General features: G+C 33.5%; 2 protein-coding genes across 2 annotated transcripts; both read left to right on the top strand.

The window, feature by feature from the left end:
• The first annotated feature begins 10,400 nt into the window (after nt 1-10,400).
• On the top strand, nt 10,401-12,731 carry LOC107875358 (pentatricopeptide repeat-containing protein At3g25210, mitochondrial). Its single transcript, XM_047414210.1, has 2 exons — nt 10,401-11,876; nt 11,970-12,731. Exon 1 carries the CDS (start codon nt 10,464-10,466, stop codon nt 11,613-11,615), a length of 1,152 nt encoding a protein of 383 aa, XP_047270166.1. The 5' UTR covers nt 10,401-10,463; the 3' UTR covers nt 11,616-11,876; nt 11,970-12,731.
• Nucleotides 12,732-13,423: 692 nt separating this feature from the next.
• On the top strand, nt 13,424-17,988 carry LOC107875359 (peptidyl-prolyl cis-trans isomerase FKBP62). Its single transcript, XM_016722054.2, has 13 exons — nt 13,424-13,852; nt 14,534-14,620; nt 15,401-15,661; nt 15,752-15,826; nt 15,909-15,989; nt 16,074-16,268; nt 16,355-16,453; nt 16,553-16,728; nt 16,822-16,944; nt 17,063-17,209; nt 17,321-17,448; nt 17,541-17,661; nt 17,747-17,988. The coding sequence occupies exons 1-13, from the start codon at nt 13,672-13,674 to the stop codon at nt 17,795-17,797; spliced, it is 1,725 nt and encodes a 574-aa protein (XP_016577540.1). The 5' UTR covers nt 13,424-13,671; the 3' UTR covers nt 17,798-17,988.
• The last annotated feature ends 15 nt before the right edge of the window (nt 17,989-18,003 follow it).

Here is an 18,003-nt window from a genome sequence, read left to right as displayed (position 1 = left end):
CTTATCTCGCAATTTCTTTATTGTAACGGGGTCGTTTCTGTGCTTTGAGCGATTCTCTGCCCAATAAGGATCTTGTTCATCAAATGTAGCAGGAACAAATCAAAGTGGAATATCTTCTACAGTTGCATCTAACTGAGTAATTCCTAAACTAAAACTTGGAGGATTATCCATTATCAATTAACACTATTTTAACTTAACAATATTGTTAAATCGAACTACAAAACAAGAAAATCAAAGATCTAACTTGTACCATATGAAAAATAATGAAAAAATGAACTACTTAACTTGAATAAGATTGAACAATACTACAATTTGAACATGCAAAAAAACCAAAAATGAAAACCCTCTGAATTGGTAAAGTTGAACAAAAAAAATCAAAAAAATTAATGAAGTACAATATTAAAAACAATTAACTGTTGAATAACTTACAATTTGATAACCACAAGTAGAGGTTACTTCAACTATGTCGTAAAAGAGGGGTTTCAAAAATGGAGTACAAATCGGCTTGATAATGGGAGCATTAGGGAGTAAAAGACGGAAGCCAAAAACCTATTGTTACATGTATAATATTGATGAGAGAGAAACTACCAAATAAAGAGATTTTTATAATTATTATGGGATTTGTGTAATTGCTTAACCAATTGGGGATTTTTTGTAATTATGTAACTTAAATTTGTGTATATATGTAAGTTTTAGATAAATATAGAGTGAATTAACTATATAAACTTATTAGATTAGTTATTACAAGTTATAGCAAAACTTTTAAGTTTTCAAGTTATAGCAACTTTCATCTTAAAAAAATATATAAAAAATATTTTTCTTTTTGTTGAAAATACAAAAAATAATTAATGAAAAAGGAAAAGTAAGATTTAATACAATTAATATACAAATTACCTTCCTTAAAAATAGTCAACCTTAATTACTGATATTTATCCACCCCAAATCCCTCTAACAGTTTATTTTTGTTCTTATTTTAATGCTTGCATTAAGATTCCCATCTTTATACACTACCTTCCTCTGTTACACGATTTCTCTCTACCAGTACACAAAAAACGCTTGCTAACTAAGCGTTGTTGAATATAGTTTGAAAAAAAAAGTAAAAATAAGTATTTCTTTAGATAACAAATATGAATTCTATTAATTTACATTCAATCATGATACATCATGGAGGGAGATGGGATTCGTCAGGTTTGTTAATTTATTTTTGTGCTTTCTAAATGAATTTAAATATATATTTTTTGTGTGTTTCTTCAATTATCTGTTGTTACAATGTTGAATTTTGAACGTTTATCAATTTCACTAAAATTATTGTATAAACAGGAATACCGAGGGACTTCGAAATTGATGAGATAATGTATGTTGGAACAACCAAGTACAAAGGATTAGTAGAAGCAATCGCAACACAACTGATGATAGACACATCTATAAATAATCTTGAAATCCGATACATAATAAGTGATAGATTCCCAACTATGGTCATACACAATGATACACGTGTGCAGGTGTATTTGGAACAGAAGAAAACAATTGTTGATTTCTTCTTAAAGTATCCATTGTACATTATAACTTTGGATAAATCGGATGATGTAATTCACCAAACTGAAGGATCAATTGTTTGTATTGGGCAACAATGTTCTAACGAAAAGAATGAACAAAGGAGAAAGCTATTTTTAAAAGATTATGTTCGTTTGATCGGGATAAGTGCAGATTTTGAAGAATTTGAAGAAGAACGTGTGGATATAATTTGTGATGTAACGAATATCAACATAGCTGTAAAACAGATTTACAAGGATAAACAAACACTGGTTAAGGTTATGGAGTTACACGCATTTATGAAACAGTTCTCTTATCGAACTGAAAGATCAAGTGGAAGCAGGTAAAAACGTTTGTATTTTTTTTGTGTATTAAGTTGGATATAATAGTTGTATGTTAATTCGATATCTATTTTTTTTTGTAATAATAATTTTTTAATTTAACAGCTACTATTTGGTTTGCGGTGGAGGACTGCACTTGATTTCTTCGTTCTTCCAGAATTAACAAATCAAATTTTTGTAAGATAAGAAAATATTGTGGCATTCATACATTCTGAATAAAGGATCAAGTTTATGCAAGGCATCAAGGAATGACAAAAGTGGTAGCCGGATTGATCTTAGGTAATCATGTGGATACCAAAAGAATATACACTCCCAACGATATTGTTTCTGACATGATGAGGGAGCATGAAATTTCACTAGATTATCATCAGGCATGGCGGGTAAAAGCCAAAGCAATTAAAATATTGTGTGGTGATTCTACCGAGTCATATCAAAAGATACCGGGTTATTTGTATATGTTGGAAAAGCATTATCCTGGATCTATTGTTAGCTGGAAGAAAACTGAAGAAAATAGATTCTTGTATGTTTTTGTTGCATTAGATGCTTCAATTCATGGATGGGAATATTGCAGACCAATTGTTATAGTCGATGGAGCAGCTCTAAAATAGCTTTACGGTGGAACTATGCTGACTGCGAGCACATTGGACCCAGGAGGTAATGTTTATTTATTTTTTTATAATGGAAGTTATATCAGAATGTTAAGGTGTTGTATAATATTTGTATGTCATCTGTATGTATTTTGTTTGTTTTGGTAAAAAGTAATCAACCAATATATTATATGAAGTATGTTATGATTGTAGGTCATATACTACCCCTTGCTTATGTTGTGGTTGATTCAGAAAATATTGCATCTTGGACTTAATTTTTTGATAAATTTAAGATTGTATTTGGGGAAAGGAAAGGTATGTGTATAATGTCCGATAGAAATGAAAGTATTTGAAAGGCAACATCCGCAGTATATCCAAATCTGTCACATCATGCTTGTATTTGGCATCTGTGGTGCAACATAAAGGTAAACTTTCGTAAGAATTTTGAAGAATTACATAAACTTTTTTTTGCAATGGCAAAGGCATATACTCTACAACAATTTGAAGAGTTAATAGGAAGGGTGGACCAAATAGATAAGAGAGTTAGGGGGTATTTATTTCAAATTGGCTACCATAAATGGGCAAGAGTTCATTCTACTGTCAAACGGACTTGGACAATGACATCAAACATAGCGGAATCCATCAACAGCACGAACGAAATAGCTAGAAGATTACCCGTGGTTTCAACAATGAATTTTATGAGGTTAATGATTGAATCATGGAATGCAAAACAACATGAGGAGACAACAAACACGTAACAGAGTTGACAGTTAAATATAATGATATTTTGACAAATAATTGTTTGCTTTCACAGAGAATGATAGTAAGTCCTTTATCCATTACTTTTTACATGACTTAAATTTTTTGTTAATTGATTTGTGTATTAAAATTGATTCTCAATGCAGGTAAAAACATCAAATGAATTCCTGCATACTATAAGTAATGGAGCAAAAAGATTCATTGTTTGTTTACGAAGCAGAAAGTGCAGCTGTGGAGAATTTCAATTGGACGAAATACCCTGCTCTCATGCTATGGCTGCTATTACGTATAGAAACCAACATGGCGAGAACTATTGCTCACCGTACTACAACAACAAAAATTTCAGAGATGCTTATGCCATACCAGTTGAACCTTTTTCTTGTGAAAGTACATGGAAAATACCACGTGAAGTGTTGGATGAAGTTGTATTACCACCTAATTCAAAACGACTTCCCGGAAGATCATGTTATGAGAGATGGAAAGCACCAAATGAAGACAAGAGTAAATGTTCAAAGATTACATGTAGTGACTGTCATCGTGAGGGGCACAATAAAAGGACTTGCCACAAACATGCACCACCAGCTTAAGATGGAATCTATTTTGCTTACTTTATGTTGATGTTAATTTAAAAAAAAAACAGTAATGATCAATAAATTGAAGTGTTAAGATTTGTTCCATTTTAATTACTTTGTGGTTATGGATATTTATTTTTATTGGTTTTAAATAATCAAATGTTTGAGAGTTGGTGAATTTCTTTTTCAATTAACATGACTGAACACGTATATAATATTGGAAAAAACAACAACATACACCAAAAATGTACTGTAATGTGCAATAGTTGCAACTTGGTATTCAGGTATTTGAATGAATAATAAACTAGGACTCCTACCCATGTAAGATAGTGATAGCTATTGTACATTTTAGTTTACCTAATGGATTACAATATGTAGAATCATATTTGGATACATGTAAAGTTCAAAGATAGAGATAAGGAGAAATAAGCAGTTAGGTAACTTTTGCATTATATATAAACCATGTTGGAGCAGACGTAGAATACACAAGGAAAGAATCAAGAAAAATGCAAGACTTAAATGAGAATCTGCACTTAAATGGGACTCTACATGTCAAAAAATACATTGTATAACAGCTGAATACAACCAATGCATGTATCAAATTGGGTTGAAAATTATATATTTATAAGAACTAATACAAGCACAATAACTTTCCAAATTAAAAACATTGTTGCTTTACTTCATCACATCAATAAATTTCAATCAAAAGGAACCAAACTCAATATAGAGTAACAAAAAAAAAATTCAGGTGTCCTTGTAACTATTGAAAAAGATACTACTACTTTCAAATATCAAAACATCCGTCAAAAAACACAACTAAATAAGACCAACTACTATTGTAATATTTTAAGACTGATACTATTGTGTCCTTGTACTTCCAAACTGCTCCCTAGATCTTTTGAAACCACCATGCTTGCTAGTAACATTTCCTGTTGCCTCATTTTCACTAATTGCCCCATCATTCTGCTTCCGTCTGGCATAATCCCATAGTAGTGCACCATATCTGATTCGATGGTTGACAGCATCAAAAAGTCTACTAGAGATATCAAAAATGTCATGACTAACGTACTCAGCGAAGTCGCATACAAACATACCACAATCACTAAAAAATAGAAAATCAGCAAAATCACTTATAAAGCAACATATATATATATTAATATAAATACATAAAAATATAATTTAAATTTAACTTACTTAGATTAAGGTTCCTGTTGTGGTGTATCCTTCAAATGACATACTCCAAAGGTTCACTCAGTGATTTATCAATGTATACAGCTTCCCGATGCCAGTCAATATCCGAACGTTTTCCGTAAAAATTAGTGGCAACCAAAAACATAGGCATCATGGTTAAAAGGGACCGAACATAATCTAAAAAATTCTTTGAATGGATAACACCTCCCATCATTGAATCATAAACGTATAGACACCTATGTCTAATTCGGAAAACAACCAATATCCAATGAAATGACTCACTAACATTCACAGAAATGATGATATTATCAACAAAATCCCAAGGAACATTGGCAAGCAGTTTGTAACCCCTAATGTATTGGCTAACGCGGTGTTCAGGAGTGATGCAACTCATTTCTTCATTCAAACTTAACCATTGTTGATGAATTGAACGTATCCATTTAACAAAGAAGACATCGATAGTGATGTATGTAATAGGCTTAATGACACTGTACTTTGATTTTTTTCTCAAATAATACATTATCACGTCAACATGCTGAATAAATAAAAATTATAGAATAGCATAATTAGTGTGTCTTGTACACAAAATACTCGCAATCCAAGCATACTAAGCATAAGGGATATCAAGGCAGTCAATTTATATTACTTATATTACAAGGCAGTCAATTTATATTACTTATATTACTTATAATCAACCCAAAAATATCAAGGCAACCAATTTATATTACTTACATTTTTTTTAATGAGTATTTAATATCTATTTCATAGATAGACATCTAAAAAGGACTTAAATAGTTAGTCACAGCAAAAAGTCATAAGGAATTCGTATTCATAAGCTATTGTCTTTCATTTTATATTAGTTGTTATATTTTTCTATCACACATGTTTTAAAAAATGTATGTTTTTTATTCAACTATCTTTCATTCTTTTTAGTCTATCCAATATTGTTTACTTTCAAAATCAAAAATTTTAAGGACAACCAACTTACTAAGGTGTCCCACTTAGTAAAACTTTTACTGTCCCACATACTAAAACTTTTCCTAAAGTGGAATATGTAACCAACTTGTTTATAGCATATCAACTTTATTGTCATTTTAATACATATTGACGAATCTACAAAATCCACGTACCAAGAAGTTTATGATGTGTTTTTGTTGCCATCTTTCTTTTCTCTATGGTCTTTGTTTTTCCTTTTCTTTTTCCTGGTGGTCTCTTAATTGAATTGAAAAGCCTAAATTTACATACACTAAATTTACATCACATATGAACAATGAATGCACAAGTATACAAGCAAATTTTATACTGCATGTAAGAAACAAAATAGAGTGCATGGCACTATCAAACAACATAAATAAAATCAAAGTATAAACTGTATATGATTTAGTCCATTGCAAAAAGAAAGGAGAATAGAAAAAATGATTAAAATCATCTACAAAATGCTCTTGATCAAATTTTTTCCAACTTGAGCTTCCAAATGTATGATGTTTTCAATACATTATAGGCGTAGCGATATGTGCTTTTGGTGTTTTCAATACTCTAAATGTTGGTTCAAGAGCAACTAATTGAGACTCAGTAAAGAAGGATATGTCATCCAACGGTGACTGATCATTGACATGATTATTCACAACTGGATTGTCAGAAAATGTGAATAAAACATGAGAACTCGTGAAGGAATTTCAATAATGTACAATCTTGTTATTATATAAATAAAATTAAGTATGAAAGTATAGAAATATTACCATTCAATCGGACAGAAGCATCATCACCAAAAGAATATTTTCAATGACAGGATCAACAAGCACTTCATCTTGCTTGTTGCTTGCACTTGGTGTTTGTAAACCAACGTCCACATTCTTATGAAAGATATAGTATTTTAATAACAGTTAGTAATGAGAAAATTGATAACAAATATATGATAATTCAATGCAATGAAAATTAAACCTCTTTTTCAACAAATTCAGACAATTTTGTTTAACCAATCTTAATTCATTCAATATCAACTTCACAGATTCTTGAACAAACTCCCTCATCCCATTGAATTCACTTTCAACCTGAAAAGAACATAAAACAATGAAAAAGATATATCAAAAACTTATTCATATTAACAATGAAATATAAAATTATAAATTAAACATACTTTCTTCTAATATTCTATTATTTCTTTGACAACCTGCACATACATAAATATAAAGTACTTAGTTAATAGTACAACTGAAAAATACAACCCTATGAAATGAATACACAAAATGTTGTACTACAAAGATGATGTGCATTATAACATTTTACATAGTATTCAAAACAAACCTTCTCCTAAAATAACAACATATCACGACGGACCTGCATGTAGACACGGAGAAAACATCAATCACATGTTTAATAAATATTTTGAATACAATACTGAATATATACTTGAAGATTAAATTAGAAACATACATTGACTATTTCATTCTTTAGGACAATAAATGTATCTTCAGATATGGATGGTACAGAATGGTCTGAATCATTACGATGTTCATGACCCAAGCTATCCTGGTGAATAACTCCAAGGTTGAATTCCACCTCCTCTTCATTGGTAAACGCAATGTCTCTAAACACATACTGAAGTTTAAACAAAAAGTTAGATATACAACAAAACACTGGTATACCCAAAAAGTGTTACTGCATACCAATAATATACATATAAAATATGAAGAAAAAATGCTCATACATAAAATAATTACTTAAGAAAATACAGTTAGAATAAGATCATTACCTCATTGTTGTACCGCTTGAACATCGTACTCTGAAGATAGTCATAAAAAAATGAGTTCTTCAGATGACTCTCAATTTAAAATTCTTGAAATTTGGAATCCAATCCGATTAGCAACACACTTATCAATGTCCAAACAACACTCATAGAACCTGATTTGAAGCGCAAGATGAAATCCTCGAAAATGAAAAGAGGATGGATTTTTTTTCATCTTATGACAATAAGATTTTTTCAATACTTGAAAACACTCACCTCCCCAATCATACTTCAAATATTGACCTGATTCTACCAAATCAAAATTAGCCTTCTTTATGAACGTTCTTGGTAGCTCAGATTGAAGAAATCGACTTAGGAAGTATACTAATCCAATTTCATACAAATCTTCAACTCGATAAGAAATCTTCTTATTAACAAAATCATCATAGAAAACAGACCTCATTACCTTATCCATACTCGGGTAATATCTATCCATTAATTTATTTTTTACTTTAGGGTCAGAAACAAAATCTGATTTCTTAAAACATTTCAACCCACTAACCACAGAAAATTCTCTCTTTCTAAAATGCAGTTCTTTATCATTGATATTGAACATGAATAAATCATCCCTATCGTTATCGATTTCTGCAAGTAATAGACTACGGAGAGGCTGGAGTTGAATTTTTAAAAAATGCATATTCAAAAAATGACAAAATGGAGATTTCTGAAACATTTTGAAATGCTCTGTGGTCCATCTCTATTTGAGATCATCAAACACATTAACTTTTATGTATGAAGACCAGTGAGTATACTGCTTCTTATCCTGAAAAAAAGACAAACAATTCACAACACTTTTACCATCAAATAAAAACATATACAAAAATTTTTTTTGATAACATCTCTGTTTTTTGCATACTTAAAATAAACAATTCACAAAACTTTAGCCATGAATATAAAAAAACATAATGCACCAACTTGTTTCACAGTTAGAAGCTATATTTCAGCTAACAACCATTAACAACAACAAAAGTGGCATGTCAACTTTCAACCATAACAATAACAAAAGTAAAATTTTGAACTTTTCAACCACTAACAACAAAAGATATTTTAACATAATTCGAATAGTAACAAGATCAAGAGTTATATTTCAACTTTAAATCACAAAAACTCAAAAATTAATAAAGGTTAATTTACATGCATGTCAATAAAAAAATTAAATTAATTCAATATCAATTTAACCAATTTAATACATATTTGAAAAAAAATCAGATTACACTAACCTTGCACACATTTCTTGATTTCTTTTTGTTAGACTTGTTATCATCCACCTTGCCAATACCCACACTGACCTTAGACCTTGTAACTCTAGCATTTTCACGAGATTTTTTTTTGATTTTTTCATTTTAGGCAAGAAAATTTCATCTTCGAAATCTGAATCGGAATCATGTTGACCAACATTTTTTTTCCTCTTGTCAACCTTCTCAAAATCTGGAACAACAACCTCTTTTGATACTCTATTATTTTGCATGTTGAGTTGTTGTTGCTTCAAGGATGGTGAAATCTTTGAACAATCTGATTTCTCCGGTGAAATTTTAATTTTATTGTGAGGAATAGAATCAACTTCAACTACTTTTTTCTTGCTCTTTGATTTTGGAGATGGGGTAAAGCATCCCAAATCAAACGATGGTCTTGAAAAGTTAATAGGACTATGTTCTTGTATAATTCCAGGGCTTTTCCTACTAAGGGTAGAATCAAACTTGATTTTTTCGTACATTGTCTCAAGAAAACAATAAATCTCACGAAAACAATAAAAAACTTAAGATATTAATCCAAGATCAATGGTTAATGGACATTGAGAAACCAAAAAGCATACTCAAAAGAAAAGAAAATAAGTTGAAAAAACTACTCAATGAATATGCCGTATAAGACGGGAAAATTTTTATTGATAATCAGTAAAAGTTAAAAGTTAAATTGAGTATGAATATAAGTTAAAAAAGGTAAAGAAATAGACTTCTATTGGTAATTAAATACTGTAATTAGTTAGGAGTGATAAATATTAAATGCTAAATATAAGAAAATAATTCAAATAATAAATATTAAAAAATTAATTTTCAGAAATTTAATTAAAAAATAAATCTTAATAAAACAATAAAAAGCTTAAGATATTAATCCAAAATCAATGGTTAATGGACATTGGGAAACCAACAAGCATACTCAAAAGGAAAGAAAAGAAGTTGAAAAGACTACTCAGTTGAATATGCCGTAAAAGAAGGAAAATTTTTTATTGATAATCAGTAAAACTTAAAAGTTAAATTGAGTATGAACATAAGTTTAAAAAGGTAAGGAAATAGACTTCGGTAAATAAATACTGTAATTAATTAAGAGTGATAAATATTAAATGCTAAATATAAAGAAATAATACAAATAATAAATATTAAAAAATCAATTTTCAGAAATTTAATTAAAATATTTTTTTTCAAAAATTGCTACGGCTTGTAATTATTTCTTAAATCTAGTAATTAATGAAAAGTTATGCTAAAACTTGTAATTAACAATCTAAAAATTATATTTGGGATAATTTTCACATAAATATACTGCGATGGTATTAGCGCAGAAAATATGGGCTTAACATGGCCTCTCGGCCCATGCAAGTTGATTGTCTTCAGGCCCACGCGCAGGATATGAACGACCCAAAGCACAAAATTACAGCAACTCAAACCAAATACACCCTTGCCACTTCTCCCCGATACCGAAAATGCGAGCTACCGTACACCGTCCGATCATCTCCTCTCTCTTCTCTTCACTATCTCTCCGCGGTATCTCCACCTCCTCCGCCGCCGATCACCACCCCAAACCCCTCCCATCTCCGCCTCCATTCTCCGATGAACTCCCACTCCCAGAGCCGAGCCCTCTAACCCGAACCCGAACCCGAACTCCACTAGAGCAACAATTCGAATCATGGATCAACAATCTCAAACCCGGGTTCACACCAGCTGACGTAAACGAAGCTTTGAAAGCCCAAACCGACCCGGACCTCGCTATCGATATCTTCCGATGGACAGGCCAACAACGGAGCTACAAGCACAACCACGTAACTTACCTAACCATGATCAACATTGCAGTGTCAAGTAAGCGTTATCGCGTCGCGGAGACTCTAGTTGAGGAAGTTCTCGCCGGCGCCTGCCCGCCGAGTCTCCCTCTGTATAATTCCATGATCAAATTTTGCTGCGGTCGTAAATTCTTATTTAACCGTGCATTTGATATATACAAAAAAATGACAAAGTGTGAAGATGCTAAGCCGACACTAGATACTTATAACTTGTTGTTGAATGCTCTTTTGAGTAAATTTAATAAGTTACATGTTTGTTATGTGTATTTACATTCGGTTCGATCGTTATCGAAGCAAATGAAGTCTTTCGGGGTGATTCCAGATACATTTGCATTGAATATGATAATCAAGGCTTATTCCAAGTGTTTGGAGGTTGATGAGGCTATTCGTGTTTTTCGTGAAATGGGATTGTATGGATGTGTGCCTGATGCGTTTACTTATGGTTATATAGCGAAAGGGTTGTGCGAGAAGGGGAGAGTGAATCAAGGGCTTGAATTTTTTAAGGAAATGAGGAATAAAGGGTTTGTTCCGAAAGGATCTGTTTATATGATATTGGTTTGTAGTCTTGCTTTGGAGCGTCGCTTTGAGGATGCTACTGAGGTGGTGTTTGATATGTTGGATAATTCGTTGTCACCTGATCATCTTACTTATAAAACCGTGTTGGAAGAATTGTGTAGGGAAGGGAAAGGAGATTATGCATTTGAAGTTCTTGAAGAATTTAAGAAGAGGGATAGGTTTATGCATGAGAAGAGTTACAAGTCTTTGTTGGATACGTTATATTTTCTTAATCAGGATTAAGTATTGTGTTTTCAGTATTGATCAATTGTCGTTTGTAAGTACATCTCTTGCCGCCTTGATGAAAGAAAATTTGTCCATCAGCAATTAGAATTGGAAAGGCTAGTCTTGCTGTTCAGTCATCTTTTTTCACCATAGCACATATGAGGCGAAGAGATTTTACCTTCTCGTTGATTTGCTTGTCTTGATGATGACAAAGCTGAATCATGCCCACTGCATTATTGGGCGGGCTGCAACCTGAGTTCCTTGTTCAGGGAAATCAAAGTGAACATTCTTTGTGAAACACTTCATTTTCAACATGCTTCATTATGAAGTTTGGGTTAACCGAGCATCCTTTTCTACATTTTACCTGTGCAGATGGTTCATTTTCACTTCGCTGTGCTGGAAAGTCCTACATAGTTGCTGATTCGGTTGACTACAAGGACAGTTGTTTGAGGAAACGGGGTGATTATTCTTCGGCAGATGGATCTCAAACTAATGCAAAGTAGTTTCCAACTGTTTGGAACAGTGAATCAGACATTAAAATGGAGAAACACTTCATTGAACAATGATTGACAGTAGTTGAAGAGAAAGTCTGGCCACATGGATATCGTTGTGTATTCAAGCTGAAAATAGTATTGGGCATGGAATGGCAGTTTCAAGGGAAAAAAGAGCCAGAAATCTCAAGGTGCTGACTAAAATGGATGATCAAATGAAAGGTTGGTTAAGGCAAATACTGGCTGACATGTAGGATACCTGTTGCTCAATGCTTCCATCAAGCTAGTAGAGAGCTTGCTAAATCATGAAGTGCTTTTCATCTGCCCGGTAACTGGTTTCTCGCTGCCCATAGTTAATGAGGAATGATAGGCTGACCACAAGGAGGGACGTGGAGAGCAAGTGTCCATATAGCTGACCTCAACTTGGAGTTGAAACATAACAGTTGTTGCCGTATGCCTGTTTTGTCAAATCGAGTCTGTAATACGTCTCGGCAGTTTTAGTTTTCTACTGGCCGACTGTATACTTAATTACTCATTGTCATTGTCAAGGAGATGCTAATGAAGCATATCTACAATGTCTTTTGGTTACTTGTATTCGCCTTGACATGCTAATGTAACAAATCTACAACTTGTCTTTTGGTTACTTGTATTAGCTTACTGTTGGTGTTGCGGAATGACCATTGGTATAACAGACTTCAACCCCCTGTAAACATGAGAGCTATTTTGGAAGTTCATTCAGCAATAGTGACGTAAATAAAGATAACGTAAAATCAAAACATTCTCTCCTGATGCTGCTGCTTGGTTTTGGAATATCAGCTTCTAATTTTACAACACATAAATTTGAGTTTTAGACCGCCAATCAATGAAGAAAGTGTCAAAAGTTTCCATCTCGTAGCCGTTTGCTTCCCATCAAATTGTTTAAAATTAGACTTTCTACTCCCATAAAGTGGGTGCTGAGAAGGATAAAGCTTATACAGTCCATACCACTACATCATAGGTGAGGCAGAGAGATCGTTTTTTATTTAAAATTAGACTTCGACAAGACCAATTACCTATTTGGTTAGATTCACATATTTGAGTTAATTTGAAAATCCTCAAGGTAACGTGGCTACATTTTAAATGAAGGTACTGAAATCGGCCATATGCACTTCCCTCTCTTATTTACGACCCATCTTTTTGTTAGTCCAAAACCTAGGCCCAATCTCATTTTCCATCAACCTCGAGTTTCCCAACTTTAATTAAAGATCAGCCGTTTGATTAACAAAATTAATAAAACAGTGGTCCCCACGTCCCAATTATCTAAAAACAAATCCATATAATAATTCGAGATAAATCAAACAATTCATATATTCGTTATCAAAATTTATTTAATTTAAGATATCTAGAAGCATCGTGACCATTCGTCACGCTTTTAGCTCACTCTAAAACCTTGGAACACTCTAGAACCTAAATCCCCTTTTTCCCCACACCATTTAAGCCTCCATTTTCTCATCTAGCCCATAACCATTATTCAATTCACTGAGCTCAATTCTATCGACTGATCAATCTTCTTTGTGTGAGTGCATATTGTGTTTAGCAGAAAAATGGATGAAGATTTTGGTATTCCACCAGTAGACGGAATGGACGAACACATGGATCTGCCGGAAGACAGTCCGATTATGAAAGTCGGTGAGGAGAAGGAAATTGGAAATCAGGGATTGAAGAAGAAGCTTGTTAAGGAAGGTGAAGGTTGGGATACTCCTGAAGCTGGTGATGAAGTTGAAGGTAATTTATTTGCATATTATTATTATTATTATTATTATTATTATTATTATTATTATTATTATTATGATGATGATGATGATGATGATGATGATTTATACTGCCAATAAATCTGAGCTTTTTTTATGTTTATGTGTTGTTTTTACTCGGAATGATCTCTAAAATACTATCACGCAAAATAGTTGTGACTTTTGCTTTCCGAGAATCAATTTGGCTAATTTTCTAAGCTAAACTAGATTAGATTAATTTGATATTTTAAAATTAAAATTTATGTATTCAAAATTATATAGAGTACTATAAGCTGTAGTTGTCTTATCAATATGATGGAAAAATACGATCTGAAAATGATGGTGAAAGTTCATATGGTTTGTTGACTCTCAGAAAGGAAGTTGTGACAATATTGGGAACGGATGGAGTATTATTTACAATGCCAGTAAATCTGACCTTTGTTTATGTTAATTTTTCAAAATTTTTTGCTCACAATGATATCTGAATTAATCACTTAATAGCAATTGTATTATCTGCCATGCCTAAATTGCTGTTGTTAATTAGTATTTTGCTCTCGGTAGGATCGTTGGATTAATTCGGAGCTTATTGCTATGTTTCTGGATTACTTCTTGATGAACTTGATTTTGTTTGTGTTATTGTGTTATTTGAGCTCACTGGTGGTTTTCGCATTGCCAGTTCATTACACTGGAACTCTACTTGATGGAACCAAGTTTGATTCCAGCCGCGATAGGGGGGACCCCTTCAAGTTCACCCTCGGTCAAGGTTAGTGAACTTTCCTCAACTTTTTGAGTTTGCCGCGTAATGGAGACTAGGACTGAATATACTTCAGTGATTTGATAAAGTAAACGAAATAAACGTTGCGGTAGGTGGCATTGTTATGTTGCATTAGCTGATCTGCTTCAAGGACTCTTTAAAACTAGTATACTTTGAGCATTTCATGTTTTATTAAGCTTGATTACTCCAATAGGAACCGTATAAATAATATGAAATTGGGAAGCTTGTTTTTTTAAAGTTCCTCTGAAGGCTCAGTAAATATATGGGTAACACGTAAAGCTTGCCCTTCAGTTTAAAGTAGGATTTAGCTTGTCGGGAAGGTATGAACTTTCCAATGGTAAATTTATGATTTTGAGAATCTTAAGATGTGGTGAAGCTGATTAAAGGCTTAGTTCATCTATGGTAACATGTAAAGCTTGTCCTTTAGTTAAAAAAAATAGGGGTTTAGCTTGTCATGAAGGCATGAACTTTGCAATGGTAAATTTATAATTACGAAAATCTGAAGTATGTCAAGCTGTTCTCTTGCACTTATACAGCTTCTACTGTGATTTTCTTCTTCTTTCTTCCTTAGAAGATGATTGTATGGTCTTTGGCATTCCAAGTTAGATCTCATCGTCAATCGTAGAGATTAAAGGTTGAGATTGCAAACAGAGAGTTGAGTTGTTTAAATCAAATTATGTGAGAAATCATAACAAAACCAAGAAATAGACAAATTAGATCTTGCTTGAAGATCAAACAGAAGTGCTCACACTTTTTCATTCTCTATAGGACAAGTAATTAAAGGATGGGATCAAGGTATAAAGACGATGAAGAAAGGTGAAAATGCTATTTTCACCATTCCTCCAGAGCTGGCTTATGGAGAGAGTGGTTCTCCTCCAACTATCCCTCCAAATGCCACTCTTCAATTTGATGTTGAATTGCTATCATGGGTGAGTGTAAAAGACATATGCAAGGATGGTGGAATTTTCAAAAAGATCCTCACAGAGGGCGAGAAATGGGAAAACCCAAAAGATCTTGACGAAGCATTAGGTATGTATTATTACTTTGAGTTCATAATGGATTATACTATATCTGTTTGGGTCATAAATTAAGCATTTTCTTTTGCCTTTTGTAATTTAGTCAAGTACGAAGCTCAGCTCGAAAATGGCACAGTGGTGGGAAAGTCAGATGGAGTGGAGTTCACTGTTCAAAATGGTAACATTTTAGTTCATATTCTCACAATGTTTTATTGGATTAAAAAAAATGCAGTTGTGTTCTGACATCCTTAATGGAACAGGTCATTTCTGTCCTGCTCTTGCTAAGGCTGTGAAAACTATGAAGAAAGGTGAAAAGGTTCAATTGACAGTGAAGCCACAATGTAAGTGATACTTGCTAACAAGTTCTTTGTGGTCATTTGCTGGTTAGAGGGCTGTTGTTAACATGTCTGATTTGTTTGCTGCAGATGGCTTTGGAGAGAAGGGAAAACCTGCCTCGAGTGAAGGAGCAGCAGTTCCACCTAATGCCACCTTACAAATCAACTTGGAGTTGGTTTCGTGGAAAACTGTTTCAACTGTTACTGATGACAAGAAAGTAGTAAAAAAGATCTTGAAAGAAGGGGAAGGATATGAGAGACCCAATGAAGGATCTGTAGTTAAATGTCAGTCACGGGAAAAATTCATTAGTTTGTGCTCTTAAGTTACATGAAATCTATGATATCTGATGGTTGTTTCAATTTTCATGCAGTAAAACTGGTCGGCAAGCTGCTAGATGGCACAGTCTTCACAAGGAAGGGCCATGATGGGGAAAATGAAGACAACCTTTTTGAGTTTAAGACAGATGAGGGTATGACTCCGAATACGTTGTTACGACTACAGGGATCCTATGTTGTTTTTTTATAATTCTTCAACTAGTATTGATTGAGCTCTAATTTACCCTGAACAGAACAAGTAATAGATGGGCTTGATAGAGCTGTCGTGACAATGAAGAAGGGTGAAGTGGCACTGCTTATAATTGCACCTGAATATGCCTTTGGTTCATCCGAGTCGAAGCAAGATTTAGCTGTTGTTCCTCCTAATTCAACTGTGCATTATGAGGTTGAGCTTGTTTCTTTTGTCAAGGTATGTGATGTTTCATTTCTTTTTATTTTCCAACCTTAGCTACTGTTCTCTGGATCTATACTCAACCACGTTCTCCTGTTGGTGGCCCTATAGGACAAGGAATCATGGGATATGAATACTCCGGAGAAAATTGAGGCTGCTGGCAAAAAGAAAGAGGAAGGGAATGCACTGTTCAAGGCTGGTAAATATGCAAGGGCATCCAAGAGATATGAGAAGGTATATGTTTAGCTTTTGCGATGTTGGTCAGAACTAGATTAGTGGATCTATTGTCTGTCGAAAGCGAGAAGCTATTGTGATGTGCCAGGCTTGCCTAACTGCAGTGTAACAAATGCAGGCTGCTAAATTCATAGAGTATGATACCAACTTTAGTGAGGAGGAAAAGAAGCAGTCTAAAGCATTGAAGGTCACCTGCAACTTAAATAATGCAGCTTGCAAGTTGAAATTGAAAGATTACAAGCAAGCTGAGAAACTGTGTACCAAGGTTAGAACTCAACCGTAAAGATCCCCCCCCCTTTCAAAAAAATACTCATCCTGTTAGTACCATTCACTTGTTTACTTCTTTTTTCTCAATGGTTGTTTGTGTGGGCTGTAGGTGTTGGAACTGGATAGTACAAATGTCAAGGCTCTTTACCGCAGAGCTCAAGCGTATATGAACATGGCTGATCTTGATCTGGCTGAATTCGACATTAAGAAAGCTCTTGAGATTGATCCTGACAACAAGTATACAACCAAGTCCATTATATACTAATATCCAAGCTGTGTCATAGTTATTGGTCACGGTGCTGAAGCTTGTTCTCTTATGTGATATCCAGGGATGTGAAGCTTGAGTACAAGGCTCTAAAGGAGAAAGTCAAGGAATTCAATAAGAAGGATGCAAAGTTCTATGGAAACATGTTTGCGAAGCTGAATAAGCTGGATGCAGCCAACTCAGCTGTAAGTGTCTCAAGACTTCTGTAACTCCTTGATTTCGAGCTTTACCTCTTGTGCTATTACTGACTCGTTACATTGTGTTATGCAGAAATCAGCTCCCAAGGAATCTGAACCGATGAGCATAGATAGCAAGGCATAACTTTAACCCAGACGCGACATAAAAAGATCAGCATCATTTTGCTCTTGACGGTTCCTATGAGTTGTCATATCTGCCATGGAAGTCGTTATAGCAGATTTTAGGATAAAAGCGTTCGCTGAAAAACTTGATTGTAATTTCTGATTCTGCATTGGGTATTTTCGGATATTAATGGAGCCTCTTGTCTTACATAATTTAGTTGTTTGTGT

Source organism: Capsicum annuum, chromosome 6, assembly GCF_002878395.1.
Source record: "Capsicum annuum cultivar UCD-10X-F1 chromosome 6, UCD10Xv1.1, whole genome shotgun sequence".
Classification (NCBI taxonomy): domain Eukaryota; kingdom Viridiplantae; phylum Streptophyta; class Magnoliopsida; order Solanales; family Solanaceae; genus Capsicum; species Capsicum annuum.
Note: the sequence above shows the minus strand (reverse complement) of the source record. Positions and strands in the feature narration are given on the sequence as shown.

What these genes read in the sequence shown, in the direction of transcription:
- LOC107875359 (XM_016722054.2), top strand. Translation starts at nt 13,672, where the DNA reads ATGGATGAAGATTTTGGTATTCCACCAGTAGACGGAATGGACGAACAC. An exon ending in GGAGTTCACTGTTCAAAATG is followed by an intron (nt 15,827 to 15,908) that starts GTAACATTTTAG and finishes TTAATGGAACAG; the next exon opens with GTCATTTCTGTCCTGCTCTT. An exon ending in ATTGACAGTGAAGCCACAAT is followed by an intron (nt 15,990 to 16,073) that starts GTAAGTGATACT and finishes TGTTTGCTGCAG; the next exon opens with ATGGCTTTGGAGAGAAGGGA.
- LOC107875358 (XM_047414210.1), top strand. Translation starts at nt 10,464, where the DNA reads ATGCGAGCTACCGTACACCGTCCGATCATCTCCTCTCTCTTCTCTTCA.